The sequence below is a fragment of the Dasypus novemcinctus genome, chromosome 2 (assembly GCF_030445035.2).
Source record: "Dasypus novemcinctus isolate mDasNov1 chromosome 2, mDasNov1.1.hap2, whole genome shotgun sequence".
Classification (NCBI taxonomy): Eukaryota; Metazoa; Chordata; class Mammalia; order Cingulata; family Dasypodidae; genus Dasypus; species Dasypus novemcinctus.
This window is the reverse complement of record NC_080674.1, coordinates 135,099,983-135,121,416: the sequence shown is the minus strand read 5'-3', so window position 1 is coordinate 135,121,416 and position 21,434 is coordinate 135,099,983. Positions and strand designations below refer to the sequence as shown.

Below are 21,434 nucleotides of genomic sequence, written 5' to 3'. Positions count from 1 at the left end.
ATTTCCTTTGCTTCACATGATTCTCTTTTCTTCTCTAATTTGAGAATAAGACATGATATCCATTTTTGACCTTGCAGTTAACTCCTCTGATTTCACATTCCTTGGCTCCTCCTGGTCCAGTCCCTTTCTCAGCAGGGTTTGTTTCTCTTTCTAGCATTGTCCCCTCTACTGTTTCCTTCCCTGAGATGTATGAACAAGTTCAGAATCTTTCCTCAGCCCTTTATTTCCCTCAAGCCACCGTCTTGTTTTTCACTTTCGCTTCTCAAACCTCATTTAGCCAGCATTTGCTTTTTAACCCAAAGTAACTTTGATTTTTGTTTTTCCTCTCCAGTTAGACATATATTACTATTAGAAAATGTTGTCAAGTTAAAAAATCTTTTTCTCTGTTCATAGTCTCCTTGACTTCTCTGCCAGCCAAATCCTCCTTGAGATTTTCTTCCCTTGGGTTCCATGCTGCTTCCCTGTCTCAATTGTCCTTCCATCCATGTAGCGTTTCTTCTCTAACTTTCAGAGCTTCTTACCTTTCCCATCCATTGTGGGGTGGGGGAGGATTGTCCCAAGTTCTCTGCTCTGTCCTCTTTTTCATCTGCCCTCATGGTTTCAGCGATGGCCTGTTCATTCCTACATTTCTAACCACCAACTGGAAATTTTCTCTTTCTTTTAGGGTCCTTTGTCCCAGCCACCACCATTGCCTTCCCTTAGGCACATCCCTGTATGTAAATGTATGTATGTATAACCGGTGCGTATACTATGTAGTTAATAGTATAGCTTCATTCAGGATTGAGTGCTCAGACTTAATCTTTTTTTGTTTGTCTTTACTTATTTTTTTAATATTACATTAAAAAAATATGAGGTTCCCATATATCCCCCATCCCCTCACCCCACTCCTCCCCCATAATAACAATCTCCTCCATCATCATGAGACATTCATTGCATTTGGTGAATACATCTCTGAGCACCACTGCACATCATAGTCAATGGTCCACATCATAGCCCACACTCTCCCACATTCCACCCAGTGGGCCATGGGAGGACATACAATGTCCAGAAACTGTCCCTGCAGCACCTCCCAGGACAACTCCAAGTCCCGAAAATGCCACCACATCTCATCTCTTCCTCCTACTCCTTGCCCCCAGCAGCCACCGTGGCCACTTTCTCCACACTAATGCCACATTTTCTTCAATTACTAATCACAATAGTTCGTAAATAGATATCAGTAAGTCCACTCTAATCCATACTCTATTCCTCCATCCTGTGGACCTTAGAATGGTTGTGTCCACTCCACATCCTTATCAAGAGGGGGCTTAGATTCCACATGGATGCTGGATGCAATCCTCCTGCTTTTAGTTGTAGGCACTCTTGGCTCCCTGATGTGGTGGTTGACCTTCTTCACCTCCATGTTAGCTGAGTGGGGTGAGTCCAATAAACCAGAGTATAGGAGCTGAAGTCTCAGACTTATTCTGACATCTCTCTTCTGGTGGGCAAGTGAAAAGTCTTCAATCAACATAGCTATTTCAAGTACTTGAAATCTTTATTGTGATGCAGGTTGGGCTCCTTAGGAAACAGACTCTGAGGCAGAGAGTAGCATGCAGGAAGTTAATTAGGAGTGCTCTTAGGATCAATACCTAGGAAAAGAGAAGGAGGCAGAAGTTGGGCTGTGATGCAGTTCCATCCCTCAGAGCCCTGGACCAACAATGAATAGTCAAGAGTTACCATGAGTTTAGATAAGGGGGCCAGGCCTTCATATACCATTTGATCAGGCTTTGTATACAGCTGTCCAGGGAAGGTGTGTGACAGTGGAGAAGTGGTCCTCTTCAGCCGAGGCAATTTTTGAAAAGAGTTTATAAAATCTGAGGGCTTTCTACCAGCAACACCCCTAAAAGGAGGGGAGGGTAAGTACTACATTCCTGAAATGGGACCTTCACATTATCTGCTACATTGCCAGTTCCTCAGAGGTCCTCCAGTGTTAATTTTCCAGTTAAATCCTTCATTTTCACAATTACCAGGTTGATCATCCTAAAACAGAGCTTAGTAACTTTCCCACAAAACAGCGTCCATTGTCACCATACCACCTAATAAAGGGGATTAAGGAAGCTCTGGGTTCTTCTACTTCTTGCTCTACCTCTTGTTTTTGGAGTGTAATTAGTCAAGACACTTACTGTCTCTGACAGTTGCCTCCTTTAACTGTACAAGATAGATTACTATTGACAACACTGCATTGTTCTTGGATCTAATGTGAAAACAGCCCCCATTCTTTATAGTGTTTAGCTCCAGTTTCTCCATCCTGTGTTTTGGACCCTCAGTAATCAAACCACATCCTACCTGTCCCTGCCTCCATGATCCACCCAATAGTCCAGCCACTCTAAGTTACTGTTTCCTGAAATACATTATTTTTCCTCACCTATGCACTTTGTCTCTTGTCTCTCTATTCCACATCTTTAAAGGTAGAATTTCTATACATCCTTCAAGGTCCAGTTCAAAAGCCAATGTCTCCAAAATACCTTGTTCTTATCAAAGAATAACTAGCACATATATATAGCACTTCCTTGACAATTAGCAAATATTGATTCACTTAATCCTATGAAGTGAGTTCCACTTATATTCCCCATTTTACAGATAAGGAAACTGAGGCATGGGGGAGTTAAATAACTTTCCCAAGGTCCACAAAGAAAATGACAAAACTGGGCTTTGTACCCAGGCCATCTAGTTCCAGAGTCCATATTCTTTGCATAGTCAGAAAGTGTCCCTATTCACCATAAGACTTAGGTTTTTCACATGCTCTTACTGCTCGTTTCCTAGATATTTATAGACAAAAAAATAAGAGAATGAATAAACATATTTTAGGTGCCTAACCAAATCCGTGAATTTTGTTAAAATTTTTGTTTTGCTTGCTTATTTTCAGTATGACCTATAATTAATAAATAGGGAAATACCCAACCTTGTTAGGCAGCAAGGACTAGACCATAAGAGAGAATGTACACATTATCCACTGACTAAATCCTATGCTATAAAAACTTCAACATTGAAATGCATTGAAATAAAGGAAGCTAGCAGAAGCATTTTTCCCACTATGACAGATATTTGAAAAACAGCTCATGTTTTCTTAATCATATTTTATAGACATTGAAAAATCTCAGTAGGCTTTAGTAATAGGCATGGGAGATTCTCGTGTGTTTGAGACTATAAAACCCCCTGCTTTTTAATATTCATATTTACTGTAGTATGTAAAAAGTGGCAAGCACATCATTCCCATTCTTTTTTTTTTTTAATGAGATCCATAGGGTCTTTGCCTCTGAATGTGACACCAAAACACAAATTAGGGTTATTCTCTGGCCTTGCTTATATATGTGTGCTTTCTGGTTCAAGGCTAGTTACTGCGTGTGCCTCTGAGGCTGTCCGTGTGTGGTCTGCCAGCCAATCCGCTCCCAGGCAGCACGCAGCCCCATCGTCATCAGCTCCATGCAGGGAGGGGGGGGGGCGGCTAGGGGAGCAGAACCTGCACAGCCTTCACACCGGGCATGGGCTTCCTTCTCTGTGTCCACTGCTTCCTCATTCAGTTCATACTGCAGTTGCTTAGTTCATCCTTCTGTTACCATTTCTAAGCCACAAAGAGAAATCCACAGTTCCAGAATTCTTAAAGCAGAAAGGTAGTACCTGCCCGTTAGCCGTGACAGTTTAGGGACAGGTTAGGGAAAGGAATGTGCCTAAGTTCCTGACTCTCTCTGTCTGATCCACTGGAAACCTATCTTCACACTGTCAACAACTGATTGCGCCAACATTTCGAGGGTGTTGCACCTTCACCTGAAAAGTCAAACATCATTCCCCTCCCCTCAGCCTTTAACCCTTCTCCTCTCATTCTGTACTTTTTAAACCCTGTGAATTAGATATCGACGAGTGTAGGATTTCCCCCGACCTCTGTGGAAATGGAATCTGTGTCAACACTCCAGGCAGCTTTGAGTGCGAGTGCTTTGAAGGCTACGAAAGTGGGTTCATGATGATGAAGAACTGCATGGGTAAGTGTGGTTGGCACTTCCTCTCCAGTCTTGAAACCAGCCAAGCACAGACTCATTATCTTGACCTTTGCCTGTCTCAGAGCTGTTAACAGCTTGCTTGGCAAGGAGCTGTGGTGAGAGAGAAAACATTGAAATGTCAGACAGGAAATCTGTTCCTGAAGAGCTCTTAGGAGCCCCAACCTCTTGGCGCCTGAATGGCAGTGAGATACTGAGACTAGATTCTGTTTATTTGTAGAGTCTAAAATCGAAACACAGACTAATTACACAGGAGGAATTCAATTAAAATGTATGACGTTGTTTGGTGACCCCAAAATTTATATTCAGTCATGCTCATCCCTTGTTATTTCCATTTTTTTTGTGTGCATTGTTACAAAATCCTTGGTATAATCACCTTTTACCCTGTTTCATTTTTTGTGTCTTGGTAGGACTTACCTCATAGGACTTGGTAGGCTATCCTACCAAGTAAGCGATAAGCCTAAGATTTTTCTTTTACTATGATTAGAGAAATATTTACCAGAATAGAATAGATAGCAATATATAGTGTCTTGAATTTAGGGTGATATAAAGCAAGTATTGTTTCTTTTTACCTCTCATGAGCCTGATCATTTCATTCAAGTAAACAACCACCCACCCCCCTTTTTTTTTCCTTTTTTTGCATGTAACGAGTACATTTCTTGAAGAGTAGAATTTTTACCATTTATCTTCTGGTAGTAGGAAAAGTGAGGAGAGCATTATCTCATCTATTAAACACATCCCTTACATTTGAGTCACCTGCTTATCTCAGATAATACTCTTTCCCCCGTGCTATGTGTGTGAATATTTAATCCTCAGTGTTCTTTAATGAATCTCACGTTTTTACCTTTCAGACATTGACGAATGTGAACGTAACACTCTCCTTTGTAGGGGTGGCACCTGTGTGAACACCGAGGGCAGCTTTCAGTGTGACTGCCCACTGGGACACGAGCTGTCACCATCGCGTGAGGACTGTGTGGGTGAGTTTGTTTTCTCAGCACATAAACCCACCAGGGCGCAACTGGTAATGATCAGGAGTTGATTCTAACAAATCTCTTGTTGTTTTTGGTATGTAATGTCTAGCTGACTAAAATTTGGAAATGCACGTACCCTACAGTTGGATTCAGGCTCTGTCCTTAGAGAATGAAACACTTAGCGACACATTCAAATGAGCTGACATTATGGTCACCCCTTTCCCTATCCACCTGTGCCCACACTGTGTACCCTCTGCCCAACATCTTTAGCCACTCAGGCGGCTCCCACTCTGTACCCCACGTCTATTGCAAAATCTACTCGCATGTGTGGGAGCATGGGTGAGCTCTCTTAGCCCCACTTCTCACAGAAACACCTTGGTCTCTTCATTGACCAGGAGCTTAGCAGCCGTGGCAGAGGGAGATACACAAAGACTAATGACTGGTTTTTGAGCAGTCCAACCTATCGCTCTTTGTAAATATAATGAAAAGCTTTTGGCTTACTGTGTTCTAGTATACTGACTTTAAAATTTTGATGTAGCCAGGGAATACTTTATTCACAGGAAATCTTTCTTGAAAGTATAAGCAAAGGAAACAGTTTAAAATAGATCAAATCCTTTTTTAAAAATTGAGTATACCTCCTACTACACATGTATTTATTTATTAGCTATATATGTATGCCATATATATGTATATATAGCTATGCTAATGCATTAGGTGACTCATAAGTCATGGACAAGACAGACATTTTAAAAGGATACATTAAAAAGTTTTAAATTTTAATTTCATTTTAATGTGATAACAAAAATGTATCTCACTGATAATTACACAATATTTATTCATGGTTGAATATATGAACATATGCAGCAATTCAAAGATCTGTTTCTAAGTTCAGTTTTTTTTTCTTACTTAGCTTTCATGGATCTTATAGCTGAAAATATGTACCTCAAGGCACAACACACTATAAAATATACTTTTATGTGCAATATAGAATATATACTTAATGATCATGGGCATAAATCCATATGTCACAGTCTTCTTGGTAGTTTTAGAATTTGGAATCAATTCCTTAGTATATCTAAGTAGGTTATCATTATTTTTACCTTGTATTGTATCTGACAACTTGCTCATAAGAGGAAAAGTCATCACTCAATGGTATTCTTACTCTTCTCTTTTAATTGTATAATTATTACTAGTTTTTATTCTACAGTTCTTTGTGTGGGAGGTTTTTAAGGTACCTGCCGACCTTATGAGGGTTAGTTTATTTTAAAATAGGCAATATAATCTGTACATCACCTATCCAGGCACACTAAACACAATACAATGAAAACAAGCATACCAAAGAGGGTACCACTACCAACCTTTCCATTTTGTGGAACTAGCCATCTTCCCTCAGGATCGTTCAAATTATGGTCAAGTTACTTGACCATCTAAATAGATCAGGTTAGCATATCAGTGTAAATCTATATATTAGGCTTCATTTCTGGCATGTGCTAGATCTGTGTTATGTAATATGGCAGTTACAATGTGGCCATCCACTTCATCATAGTAGCCATACTTCAGATGCTCAGTATGTCGCTACATATTGGGCAGTGCAGCTATAAAACCTTTCCATCATTGTAGAAATTTTTATACTGATGGGCAGCATTGTTTGAGATAGATATAAATGGAAATATAGATTCCAGCAATTCCTTCCCACTCCCCAGGAGATGATCTACCCCCTGAAGTGCACAAACCCTTTTGCAGAACACTGTTCCAGCAAAGCACATTCTTGAGAGTTTTTAAATGATGTGGTTATTGCGTAAACATTTATTCCTTGTATCTCTTGTAGATATTAATGAATGCTCTCTGAGCGACAATCTCTGTAGAAATGGAAAGTGTGTCAACATGATTGGAACCTATCAGTGCTCCTGTAATCCTGGATACCAGGCCACGCCGGACCGGCAGGGCTGTACAGGTAACAGGGGGCAAAGCAGGACTGAAATTTGTATTTCTTAAAACAACTTCTGGCACTACACACTAAAGTTGATGGAGTCCTTTGCTCTAAAAATTAATCTGAGGATGGGTACCAGTTGTGCCATGGTTTGGTGTTTTTGTAGGAGACACTGGTCTTTTCTTGTCATAGAACGTTTCCTAAACTCCACAGTTTTCATATTCCTGAGTTCGTTAATCTTAAGGTTCTGGAGCTAAATGTCAAATGGAATGCCGTCTAAAAGAAAATAAAGAGAACTAAGGAAGACTAATGGTATTGTGATTGTGATAAATCAACACAAATAATGGGGAAAATTCAAAATAACTTAAGCATTATCCATTATCTGTTTAAAAAATAAGAAAAAGAGAGACTTTTTTTTTAAAGGGAGTATAATGAAAAAATAATGTGGTTGGAATGTTGTTTTCACAGATATTGATGAGTGTATGATAATGAACGGAGGCTGCGACACTCAGTGCACTAACTCAGAAGGAAGCTACGAATGCAGTTGTGGTGAAGGTTATGCCCTAATGCCAGATGGGAGATCATGTGCAGGTACACAAAGGAAAATATGCACATTGTGCATTTAATTAACTTTACTTAACTAATGTAGCTGCAGATACGGTTGAGTGGAACTGGACAGAAAAAAAACACCTGATGTTAATAAAAGTCATCTTTGTTTTCATTTGATGTTGATTTTGTTTCATCAGATATTGATGAATGTGAAAATAATCCTGACATCTGTGATGGTGGCCAATGTACCAACATTCCTGGAGAATACCGCTGTCTCTGCTATGATGGCTTCATGGCCTCAATGGACATGAAAACATGCATTGGTGGGTTTCAGGAGAACAGAGCAGAGATTCATTCACACACACGTACACACACATGTATAAACATGAGAAGTAGAAGGCTTTTTTGGTTATTTAAAAAATTCAAACCTTTGCATTAGCCAGAAAAGCTGAAAGGGAAGCATTATTTGAAAACAGCCTATCTGAACAAAAGTAGATATTTTTACACTACTGCATCTTGCTAAAAGATTCTATTTTAAATTTTATTTGTTTATTTCATGTTATGCTGTTTACTTTAAGAGAGCTTTTAAATTGTGATGAACTAATATTAACAAAGATAACTTTCTCTAGATGTGAATGAGTGTGACCTCAATTCAAACATCTGCATGTTTGGGGAATGTGAGAACACCAAGGGATCCTTCATCTGCCACTGTCAGCTGGGCTACTCGGTGAAGAAGGGAACCACAGGATGCACAGGTGGATTCAAGCTTCTATTCTCTGTGTTTTGTCTCATATTTCAGTGCCCAGCCTTTGACACATTTATTCCCTTGCCTCTCTGAGACCAGTTAGCCACAAATAGCTGTTCCTCTGTGTGTGATGAATAACTGACCCCTGAAATGTGCGACATGTTTGGCTCATCTGTGCAGTGGCACACCATCTTTGCTGAATGGCGATGGTACTGACAGAGGAGTGAATGGGTATGTGGAGTCTGGTTTCCCTGGCCCTGATGTGCTTTGCTTCTGGTGGTTCCTGCACAGCATTGGCTTTCTTGGTGTGGCTGCTGCCCAAATAGAAGATGACGTAAAGAAAGGAGCACCAGAAGAGCTGAAGGGATCATGGTTTTTTGCTTGTTTGGGCGGCAAAAAAAAAAGATGTTTTCTCACCAGTCAGCTGCTGTTGATGCCGGCACGTTGCCATGTGGTGAAGCAGGATGGCTGCCAACCTCTGCTGATGTCTCTGCCTTCCCCTCCAGAATCTACCAGGCATAGGGCTTGTCTCTGTCCAGGCCCCCTATATCAGTCTCAGCTGTTTCTCTCTTGCCAGGTCCACCCATAAGCTATCAGGCATATAGCAGGGCTGGGTCTCCTCTTGAGCTGCTCTGTGGGTCCAGCCTCTTAGAGGCTTCATGCTTAAGCAGTCCTCTCTCTCACATTGCAGAATCAAATGTGTTGGCCCCCTTGTCCTCTGTCTGTATTTATGAGTCCGTTTATATCAGACCCAGCAAGGGGACAGGGACTTAACCTGAACCATCCTTCACTGACACGGTCCAATCAAAAGCCCTAACACAATCTCATCAAGTAATCTAATCAAAGGCCCCTCAACTGAATTTAATATAATCAAAGACTATCACACCCAGAGGAATAGACTAGTTTACAAACTTAATCTCTTTCGGGGATTCATAAAATAATCTCAAACGGCCACAAGCAGCTCTTCTAAACCAACAAAAATTCATCTGGAGTCCTTTCTCTTCTTTCCCCTAATTTTCCTTCTCTCTTCTTTTCACTCCCATTCTTCTCTCTCCATTTGCTTTTGCCCTTCTCCCTGTCCCCATTGCCTTTCCCTTTTCTCTTTTCTTTGCTTACCCCATCCACTTGATCTCCTTCCTCCCCTTCGCTAAATAGTCTTAACCTTTTTCATACAAGGGGGACTAGAAAAACCCCAAGGTCAAAACTTTGGCCCTTGTGTTCCTTATTGCTGAACCTAAGGTCCTTATATGGTATTTTGCTCAAGTCAGGTGGTGGGAGGCCTAGACAGCATCCTGGACCTGAAGCTAAAACTCCAGGAAAGGGGAGGTAAGGAAAAGTTCCTTAGCATGGGCACCCCTGGCAGCATTATTACTAGGCCAATAGAAACCCTCTATTTCTGTGTGTGTGTGCGTGTAGTGTGTGTATGTGTGTGATTTCAGCATCTATAATAGATAATAATTGACCTAGATGGAACAGAGTATATTTCCTATAGAAAACTTTGGGAAATCAAATCTACACAATTTAATAAATGTGTATTGATGTATTATGTATATACATGTGTACATACAGACATACACACACATTGATACTAGTTAAAGCCTCTGGTCTCTTTTCAGATATTCCCTCCAGTGAATATTTTTCTATATTCTCAAATTAAAAAAAAAAAAATGCCTACCAAAATGATAGCTTTCAAAAATTATAAAAATTTTGTATTGATTCTAAAAAGAAGTCATCATATAATTTTAAAAAGAGAACCTTTGAAAGAAATCAGTCTTGTCCTTCATGAAAAATACATAAAAGTATTAATAGGAAGGAATGGCAGAGTTTCTTTTTGAAATAGGATTTCTCTTGGTTTCTATAATTCGATGTGCTCTACATGGAGTTTTGCCTCAGCCTGGGCAGGAGCAAGGCCCCTGAGGTTGTAAAATTTTAGTATTTTCATATTTCTGTTTAAATGTCACCTGCATGGAAATGTCTCGGAAGTGGAGTTAATTAGTTTGGGTTTTGACTTTTTTATCTTTACTGTGGTTTCATAGACGTGGATGAGTGTGAAATTGGTGCCCACAACTGTGACATGCACGCCTCCTGTCTGAACATCCCTGGAAGCTTCAAATGTAGCTGCAGAGAAGGCTGGGTTGGAAATGGCATCAAATGTATCGGTGAGTCTGCATACATAAATGTCCTTTAAGACACACAGTTCTCGAAAGCCCTACTCCTGCATAGTTATTAGTCCACATACTTGAATAGGGTCATGCTCTTCATTTTCATTTATTTTCTTGTAAATCAGAGGCTATCTTTAGCTGCAAGATAATTCCTGCCTAAGAGTTTCCTTTAACCTTAGTATAAATGATCAAATTACAACAGTATGCCTTGGCATCTGTTTTTTAATGTGTTGCTGTTCAGTAAAAATTATTTGATGTGCAGCCAGTAATTCAAACAGCTGCATGATGAAAAATGACTAATATATTTTTCTAGTAGTCTCTTTCATAAAGTTATCAGTGAGATTTAAACCCAGGGAAAAAAATGGAGGAAATGAAAAAGTTTTGTTAGATAACCTGCGTCTGTAATAAGTGATCCATACCAGGTTCCTACAAGAAAACCTAAATGTTTTGTTAGACGTTAAAGAGGCCTGATTTGAAGAAAGGAGAGTGGGAAGGCAGTTGTCATTCTCAAGTCTTACACTTCTTGAGCCAGAGTCTAATTAGTCTTTTACAACTGTAAAGCAGGGGACTGATATGCCCTTGGGCTCACTTACAGTACCATTTAATATGCTCAGTGTTTTGCATGTCCAAACAATAAAGCGTTTTTCCAGCTGGTAAGACCAATCTAGGTCAATTTAAAATAGAAAAGCAAGCCAGCTGAACAGACCTCCCCATGACTTATTAAAAGCTTATAAGCCCACAGTAAAAATTAAAAAATAGCCTTAAGAGCTCTTACCAATAATATAATTTGAATATATTTTCCTATATATCCAAACTATATTCCCTATATATACAATTATATTTGTCAAATACTGATGAGTTAACTGTAGAACTGGAATTATCATAATCTCCAAATAATATTGTTAAGTAATGTTCTGTGATGGCTTCTTTAAGTTCAACTTCACATTTTTTCTCTCTTCTAACCTCCCTTTTTTTGTGGCTCTTGCCCATTTATCACTTTGGTCAAGATAACCTGCCTCTAAGAGAAGAAATTCAACAGTGTTCATGCCCTTCTACTCTAAAATATTGTCCAAATCCATCTACTCCTTTCCATCTCAATTCCTCTGCTCTAAACTCAACCTCTCTCTTTCGCCTGGTCCTCCTACAATCCATTGTCTGCACAGCAGCCAGAGCAGTTTTTTAAGCCACGGATCTGATATCTTCACTATCCTCATTTAACCCATCAAATTCAGGATAAAGTCCAGCCTCCTTCCTGTGGTTTATAAAGCCCTACCGCATCTGTCCACTGACCATCTCTCCAGCTTCACTGTCTATCACCCTTTTTCTCATGTACTGTGCTTTGCCATTTTGACTTCCTTTATTTTCTGTAGGTTACACCAAGCTCTTTCCTTTGTCAATATCTTTGTATGTGCTGTTCCCTCTCTAGGGAACACCCTTTCCTGCTTCCATTCATTGGACTAACTCTTCCTCAAAACTTCAGGTCTGACCTTGATTAAAAATCACTTCCTCAGTGGGGCCTTCCTTGATCCTGCAGTCCAAAGAAGATTCCCCTTTTGTTTTCTCATTGCACCTTGTAACTTTTCTTCGTGGTACATACCACAGTATTTAATTATATTTTTTCCTGTGCTTCATGTGCATCTCTTCAGCTAGATCATGGGCTCGATGAGGTCGAGAATCATATTGGTTTCTGCGGCTATAAAATGAATTTGAGAAGAATTGGATAATATTCCTGCTCTGAAATTCAGTAATATCTTAGAAATTGGTCTGTTGTGATAAGAGAACCAGCAGTAAAATCCACTGTCAGTAAGAGTCAGACAGAAAACTAATGCTGGCTTTTTTTTAACCATTAAAATTCTAGTAGATTAGATATCTCCCCAAATACTTGAATCCACCATTTTGACCCATCTTTGTGGCATGAATACCTTGGACTAGAAGACTGATCTTAGAGAATTAGAATTGTGACCCTACAGATAAACTAACACATTCCACTGGTCAGTTTACATGGAAATTAAGACAAATGAAACTCCTCTTCAGTGTTTAAACATTCCATTTTCCTTGGTAATTTTTATTGTTCTGTCCTCTGGGCATGCAGATCTGGATGAATGTTCTAATGGAACCCATCAGTGTAGCATCAATGCACAGTGTGTAAATACCCCTGGCTCATACCGATGTGCCTGCTCTGAAGGCTTCACTGGAGATGGCTTTACCTGCTCAGGTGGGTGACAGTCCTGAGGTGTGTTCTGACATGATTTGTATGGAACCCTTTGCTTTCCTCATTCGAAGAAAACTGTAAAGGAGGCTGAAATAACTACTTCTGTTTTTATGCTTGACTTACAGATGAAGGTATATCTTTCTCTTCTATTAAACGCAAAACCCCTACATTTTCCAAAATATTGGTGGAAATTGTAAAATAATGATACTTACTACTATTATGTACCGTTTATGACTGTCACTTTCTCTTATTCATCTATTAACATAATTGTAGGAAACACCTGGATTCAAATCCTGCCTCTGCTGCTTTCTGGCTGAGTAATATTAAGCAAATGACTTAACTTTGGCCTTAGTTTCCCCATTTTAAAATGGGCACATAGTAATAATAATATCAAACACTACCATTTCTTATTTTTCTTTTTACCACTAAATGATATGTGGAAAACCTTATCCACTTTTCAAGAGATAATATGTGACCTAACCCAGTCACTGATATTTTCTGTGTTTAACACAGAGTATTAAAAGGATTAAATGAAGTAATATAAGTAAGGGGTTTAAAAAAGTGCACTTAGTAAGAACTGAATAAAAGTCAATTGCTAATTAGCTGCTATTAAGTCCATATTCCTTGAGGATAAACAATCCTCTCATTATGCACTTAGATAAGACTGGGTCATTTTGCTGGATATAAAGTATGAACTTTCCAGTTTATAAAATAAGTGTATCTCAGTTGATTTTCAGTGCACAATTGAAACCCATGAATTACAGATAGACTTAAATTTTTCTAATTATTGACATCAAAAATGCAAACTCATCATTTTCCCTTAAATACTTGAATAATGGAAGACTCAGTTCTCTCTTCTAGTATCTTAATTCCAGTTTTCTTGGTGATATCTAAATGAAGTCAGTATAGTACCAATGCATAAAATTGGCATTAAAGAGAGCTAAACAAATGTGGGTGGCACCAGCATCTCTTCTCTTAATCCTGTTAGAACTGAATTTAGGGTGTAAGTTAAATAGCTCCACTGTCAAGTTGTCATCCTTATTTAGATGAATAGGATTAATTGTTTCATGTTAATGAACATTCTCTCCTGCCAGTAAAATTGAGTTACTTACAGAGAAAGGAAAAAAAAATGTATCATGAAATTTGGAACTTAATAAAGATGTAATTTGCTTCTCCCACAGATGTTGATGAGTGTGCAGAAAACATAAATCTCTGTGAGAATGGACAGTGCCTCAACGTCCCGGGTGCATATCGCTGCGAGTGTGAGATGGGTTTCACTCCAGCGTCAGACAGCAGATCCTGCCAAGGTGGGTCACCAGGATTCTAACTCATTTTCAGTTTGGCTCAGCTACAGCAAATGAAACCACAACAAGAACTGGAACAGGCTCCACCTGGAAGCAGAATACACAGCACATGCTGCACAAAGAAAAGTTATTCGTTTAAGCACAGATTATTTTGCCAAATGAATAATGATGAAGGCGGCTTTCATCTCTTGTGAAGTTTTCCTGGCCAAGAGCCAGTAATTGGAAGTTTGGCTTATTCTTTTTTTTTTTAACCATTTTTTTTCTTTTTCTTTCTTATCACTAAATGAATGACATGGAAAAACTATTCAGCTTTTAAAAATATGAGATATGAGTTACCCCAGCTACTGCTATTTAATGTGTTCATCGAAATCTCAGTAGCTTATTTTTGGTACATACCAACGTGTTTTAGTTTGTGTGTATGGGACTGGCAGACATCTTCAGGGACTCATCAAGGACGTCAGTTTTTGCCTAATAGTTATGCCTCCTTTACATTGTGATGCCGTCCCTCATTTCCTAGAAATGGAGCTTGTTCCCAGTGTGATCTCTTTCCAATAAAAAGAATGTAGATTTTCTTTTAAATTACAGGCTTAATTTACATTACGTAGAGTTTGGGTCATGGTTGTGTCCATAAAGACTTCACAAAAGTATAAATGAAGAAAGAAAACAGGTTAAAAATGATTTGTATGCAGTAAGGCTTTAACAAAATTAATGGTTTTATAAAACCTTAAGAAAAAAATAACTCAGGCTAACTGCTGGGCAAAGATTATGAAATGAAGTGAGATTAAGACCCTCTTTCCACTAGTATGTAATAAGATGAACTGAAATGGTAAATCCCAGCATGTACACACGAATTCACCAGCAGCAATCAAACCAAAAACAGAATTAAGCAATCTGGGGTGACTCAGAGTAGAGCCTAACTGCCCTGTACCACCACCACTATAACCACCCCATATCAAAAGTAGCACTAAAAATATTTTCCGCCATTTTGGAGAGAATCAGAACGAGAGGGTTAGTAATAGGCCCTGGAGAAAATGATATTAAAAACCTCAAGCACTGACAGTTCTATAGATAGTGGGTACAGGCCCACTATCTTGAGCAGAACGTAACCCATTGTACAAAAGGCAAGTGTAGAGTGACCTTCAATTCTTCCCCAAGTGGTTTCCTCTAGTCATAGAAGCCAATTAATAGAAATATGCATCAGTGTGGATATGGAATTACATGATTTATTACCTACATCAACTGGACAAGAGTTAGTAGGAAAAAGAACAAGTTACTGGTAGCCATATGCTTTCTCCAACATAGTCTCACGTTAATTCTTTATGTAAGACAGAATTCCCCTTTATTGATTCTATTCCTGTAATAGACCTTCTCCCAAAACTTCTCCTCAAACCCAAAGTAGTGCTAAATAGTTACTGTTTACTTCCCATGTTGATTTTCTTATAATACTGCCATTACCACGGTGAGAAATCCCAATTGCCAGCATAGCCATTCAATTTGGCTGAAGGCCAACATTTGTGAGCCCAAGACTGTAGCTGTTACTTGGTTTCCCCTGTTTCTTCTTGTTTTTGACGCTCTTTCCAGAAGGTCTGACTCATCTGGACAGTTTATCCTGAATTTACTAATTTAATTCCTTGATATCTTCCCATCTTCTTATGAATGTATTACCCCTCTAAACTGATCCTCTGATGAGCATTTTCTACTCAACATCTACTTCTCACCCCAGATTTTCATATTTTCTTTTCAGTTAAAATTGTTGGGTTTGGCCATTTCCCAATATTCTTTACCAAACTGAGGGAAAATGAAACCTGGCAGAATTTCCACAAGGATAGGATAAGGCTCCATTAGGTAGAATGAACCTAGATTGATGGACAGTTGGGTATAACGTCTGAAGAGAGGTATATTAGTCAGCCAGAAGGGGTGCTGATGCAAAATACCAGAAATTGGTTGGTTTTTATAAAGGGTATTTATTTGTGTAGGACCTTACTTACAGATACCAGGCCGTAAAGTGTTTAAGTGATTTCCCTCACCAAGGTCTATTTTCACATGTTGGTGCAAAATGGCTCCTGACATCTGAGAGGGTTCAGGCTTCCTGGGTTCTTCTGGGCTCAGCTCCTCTGTTTTCTCCACAAGGTCAGCTGTAGACTATCAGGTGAACAGCTCTGTCTCTTTCCCTAGGGCTTCAGCTTTAGACTCCAGCATCAAACTCCAACATTAAAACCCTCAACTCTGTCCTTTGCCATGCCTTTTATCTGTGAGTCCCCACCCACCAAGGGATGGGGACTCAACGCCCTAATGACGTGGCCCACTCAAAGCCCCAATCATAACTCAGTCACTCCCAGGTACAGACCAGATCACAAACATAATTCAGTATTTTTGGTATTCATAACCAAATCAAATTGCTACAAAAGGATAGCTCAGGTTTCACCAACAAAGACCACAGAGTATGCCAGTAGAGCTCTTCACATCCACATTTCCCTCCTCTCCCAAATTATGAGACTTTGAGGTATAAAATAATAGCTGAAATGAAACCCAGAGCAAAAGGAAGATTGTCAAGAGAATCTATATCAAAGTGAATGGAAGCTCTTAAGAGCTAAATGATGTAAACAAGTATAAACAAACTGAAAATAACCAATGGCAACTATGCAGGCATTCCGTAGAAAATAAAAGAACATACAAAAAGCAGATAAAAACCCGGGGTGGGAAGAGAAGAACCCAAGGATCAAAAGCAGATTTCACCACACCTTCTTTATGCCACAGATGACCTTAATAAAAACGTGTGTGAATGAACAAGTTCAGAGAGATTATAGAAACAAAATAAGACAAGAAGAGATTTCAGAGTCAAGAGACCACACTAACTGGGGAGCAATACAACAAAATTAGAGAACTATTAAATACAAACAGCAAAAAATAGAAAAGACAAAGATGAAAATGTAATTACCATCCTAGAGATAGGGCTTGAGATAATCACAGTCAAAAAAAAAAAAAAGGTGAAAAAAGATATTAGCACCGTTAGATTAAAGGTAATTTATAGGGTACAGACCAAAGCCGTAAGTATAATATAATTGGTGTCTTTGAAGTGGACCAAAAACTTGAAAGTGTTAAACCACCAAACATTTTCCTGAATTAAAATTAAAAACTGAACCTACAGGAAAAGGTCAAATTGTAAGACAGAGACTTCACCTTATTACTTTTGTCAACTGATAAAGGTTTTTTAAGACTCCAGATAGAAAAAACACATTATAAGGAAAACATTCAGTACCAGAAGGCAGAATAGTGCATACAAAGTTCTGAGTAAACATGTTGCTGAAGAAAATTGTACTTAGGCAGCTGGCTAATTATAACCACAATGGGCATATCTCACACATGAAATAATTCAGGGAGGAAACAACCCTTAGCCTGTCTTGAAGAACACACTAAATCAGCACTATTTACAGCAGTTAAACATAAACTTTGAAGAAATGGAGACAATGTATTAAAAAACACTGTTGATTCCTTTAAGTACTGTGGAAATTATGGTAAATATCTTGAGTATTGAAAAAGAGAAATTAACATAACAAATTCAAAGGAAATAAGAGTTATAATTTTCTTTTCACTCTACAGAATCCATGAATAGTTTCTAAAATTATTTTTTTTAACTAATGAATAAAGTCAGTATGCTATAGATTATTAAATGTTTTTCATCATTTCTTAACATTGGAAAAATATTTTAGAAACTATCAAGATAAAGAAAAATCAGTCTGGCTCATGGAAATGGTTTCCATTTCACTATCATTCTGTCTTTGAATATGCATAAAGAAATATCTGGAATTATAATTTTCTCAATGATAATTCTATGTGGATAGAAATATTTTTAGTGATTTTTTTCTTTTTTGCTATCTTATTTTTCTAATTTGCTATCAATATTAATTGATATGTTTGCATATTTTAATATGTATCAATTTTATAAAGAGACTATTATTTTTAAATACCTAATTTATAACTATTATTTCAACAGAAGTTATTTCTAATAAAGGTCTTTTAAGAGAGTAAAATGAATACTCACAGGGCCAATACTGCAATTTCATTTTCACTTATAGATGAACACAGTTCAGTTATAATCTTGTTTGGTGAATATTTATATAAAGAGAATAACTTTATTGCCTCAACACAATTCAAGTCCTCTGCACATTAGTTAAACTTTTAATCACAATTTTAACCATAACTTTGATCTTAGATGGTTGAAACTCATTATTTTAACTATCATGAATGACCAGAATATCATTTTTACTCAAAATAGTAGTTTAGGATGACTTGTCTAATCTAGCCTAAGATGGCATATCTAATGTGCATTCTCAGAATATTAGGTAACAGGTATTCAAAAATCTTCTTCCTCTGAGCAGAAACACAGATAATTTTTATAGCTGTACACACATATAAACATTCATATTTGTTGATGTTGGTTTAAATAAAGCCTCATGGAAGAGTTTCATAAACTGAATTTCTCACTTCAATTCAATGTTAATGAAAGTTGTAAGAATGTGGGGAAATGGGCAATCTTATTATATGTGATATTAAGAAAAAGTCCTTCCTTGTTTATAACTGACTATATGATAAATAAGAATACAGAATAAAAAAGTAAAAAAAAACCTTAGAAGTAATTTTAATGATAACTTTAACATTTAAAGAACTATGTATGTTTTTGGTAATTTACAAAAACTTATAAAACATCTGAACTATTTTATTAGAAACTTTGAATTTTTATCTTTAGTGCTTTATAGTTTCATTCCTTTGACATGTTTCCTATTTAATTATTGTATTCTTTATTTTATACCTTACGTGAAATCTTTCTTGTCTAAGTATTTTATAATTCTAAGACACTTAAAATACTGGACACTTCTTACCACTATAATAATATTTCTTAGTTAAAATCAAGTCACATGGAGAAACATCAGTTGCTTGTCATTTAGACAACCTCTTCCTCCCCCCAAAAAAGTTTTACTGCATGAAAACATCCGAAAAGATAGAAAAATTCATTATATTATACGTTATATCAAATTTTTAAAAATATCTTTTATAAAAAGATTATCCTTTTTAAATCTTCAGATATTGATGAATGCTCCTTCCAAAATATTTGTGTCTTTGGAACATGTAACAATTTGCCTGGAATGTTTCATTGCATTTGTGATGATGGTTATGAATTGGACAGGACGGGAGGAAATTGTACAGGTATGACCAGTTAAAGGCTTCATTGTGTTCTGATTAGCTGAAATGAAAATTCCTCAAATTTCTGCTTTGCTAAAGTATGTGTTAGGTTATGCATTTTTCTGGAAAAGAAAATTGCATTCTGGTATATTTATATTTGGCCATGGAATTGAGCTTAATTGACATTTCATGCATTTTGTGAAAGAACCTAATATTAAGTCGTATCTAAAATGAAACTAGAAAATTAGTTCTTTGTGTATATATATATATATATGTGTGTGTGTGCATATATGTACTTACGTACATTTATACATTTAATTTTTGTTAAGTAAACAGTGATATAACTTTTTTCTTCCTCAGAATTCTAATATTATTTATTAAGTACATTAAATAACATTTTACGTGCTATGTGCTTGATCTATAGAACCTATTTTAGGAATTATGGTCTTCATTTCATTTTGATTATGCCTAATCCTTCCTAATGATCTTTAATCTACTAACTTGTCAAAAGCCCACCAAAATCTGTGGAGCAGCAGTATGCATCAATAAGTTAAAGATGTTAACATGAGCATTTTAAATGTTTTTCCTAGATATCGATGAGTGTGCAGACCCAATAAACTGTGTAAATGGTCTATGTGTCAACACGCCCGGTCGCTATGAGTGTAACTGCCCACCCGATTTCCAGCTGAACCCTACTGGTGTGGGTTGTGTTGGTAAGTAAAGGTATAGGCGAGAAATGGAATTCTATAGATTGACTATTCAGGCTTGCTTGGAAGTGAACTGGGGTGAGTGTTTGCTGCAATTAATTAAAAGTAAATCAGTCGTTTTCCTTAGAAAAGTCTAGATTATCAAATATTATATGGTCACTTTTATCGTGCTTTTCTTCCAAATTGTATTTTGAAACAGGGATTGTAGAGATCCTCCTCCAGCCTCCTCCTCTCACGGCCTGGGAGGCCGGGGCTTGGGGAGCTGTAGGGCCCACCAGTGGCGGAGGACCCTTGGCTTCCTCAGAGCAGCCCAGTGTGGTAGAACTAAGGGAATACCCGTTTCTCTTGCCTGTGGGAAGGGTCAGTTAGGAGCGAAATAAATGAAGTGATGAGACGAAAAGGATTGGAGAAATGGATTTCAAGGAACGAGAGAAATTGGGAGGTGGGAGCAGCAGGGAAGGCGATAATAAAGGTTTCAGAATCTCTTATCAACATTCCTGTGACATGCCTTATCTTTAGAAAATAGATCCACAGCTTTATCCATCTGCCCTCTTCCAGCATTAGTTAAGTATTTGCCTGGAGGAGTAAATGTTCTGGAGAAGTTACTGAATCAATACAGGGAAGGAGGGAGGTGGAGAGAGAGGGGTAGGGAGAATGGAGTGAGGGTGGCAGGAGGAGGATAGGAAGATCCTTTGCTTCTGGAGAAATCCACCTGCCTGCGTTCATTATCACTTTTCTTCTAGGCCTGCAGTAAGTACCAGGAATACTTTGCTGCTATGATTTATACACAATTTATCTGTTGTTTTCAAATTTCAGAGACTATAGTCAGCCAAGATTTATAGGCTACTCAACTTCAGGTCCTAATTTATTCAAAATCATTCATACAGTAAATATTGAGAGCCTTCTACTCTAGGGTCAAGTGCTACAGGAGTGAACAGAACAAGCAAATTGCTTTGAATAAATTTACATTATGTTGGCAGGGAGATAGGCAAAGTTAAAAACAAAATTTCAGGTTAAAGTTTCAGATTCTGATACTTGGGTAGGTAGAGGATGAGCACATTGTTTCATGGAAGAGTCAGAGCCTTAAAGGAGGAAGCAAGCCAATTGGATCTCTGAGAGAAGCCAGCAGGTAGAAGTAATGGCAGGTGAAAAGGCCCTGTGGTAGAAGGAGCCTGTGTAGAGGAGTGAGTGAGTTGGGGGCAGATTTCGAGGAGCATGGCCAAGGAAGGAGCAGGAACCCAGATTACTAAGGGAATTTTCTCAGTGGGTGTACAATATATTTCTATAGGTAAACTATGTTATTCTTATCCACTTACTCAATAGGTAGAACATCAGCATGGAATATTTAGCAAGAAGAACCTGGGGCATCCCATTTTGTTAAAACAATGTCTGGCAGTTTCATTCATCTTTTATAGTGTTTGTATGCCAAAATTTAATTGATATGATTCATAAGTGGACAAAGAGTGAAGGCAGGTTTATATACAAAGGTTATTGGGTGGAAGGAAATAGATGATGTAGAAATAAAAGAAAATCATTGGATTGATCTTTCTTACTGGTGTTGATAAATCTAGTGAACACATTTTCCATTTGTTGAACCAAGAAGTTGGCCATCCTCTTCAACAATATTACAAAGCATCACAGTTTT

The 21,434-nt window shown here is 37.9% G+C and overlaps 1 protein-coding gene across 1 annotated transcript in view; it reads left to right on the top strand.

Moving 5' to 3' along the window:
* FBN2 (fibrillin 2) overlaps positions 1-21,434 on the top strand; it is a 266,741-nt gene that overhangs the window by 181,241 nt on the left and 64,066 nt on the right. The window contains exons 26-36 of the mRNA XM_058277993.2: positions 3,885-4,013; positions 4,880-5,005; positions 6,828-6,953; positions 7,398-7,520; positions 7,676-7,801; positions 8,108-8,233; positions 10,260-10,382; positions 12,478-12,600; positions 13,779-13,904; positions 18,984-19,106; positions 19,673-19,795. Of these exons, the coding sequence (XP_058133976.1) occupies positions 3,885-4,013; positions 4,880-5,005; positions 6,828-6,953; positions 7,398-7,520; positions 7,676-7,801; positions 8,108-8,233; positions 10,260-10,382; positions 12,478-12,600; positions 13,779-13,904; positions 18,984-19,106; positions 19,673-19,795 (1,374 nt within the window). The remainder of the gene's footprint in view (positions 1-3,884; positions 4,014-4,879; positions 5,006-6,827; positions 6,954-7,397; positions 7,521-7,675; positions 7,802-8,107; positions 8,234-10,259; positions 10,383-12,477; positions 12,601-13,778; positions 13,905-18,983; positions 19,107-19,672; positions 19,796-21,434) is intronic.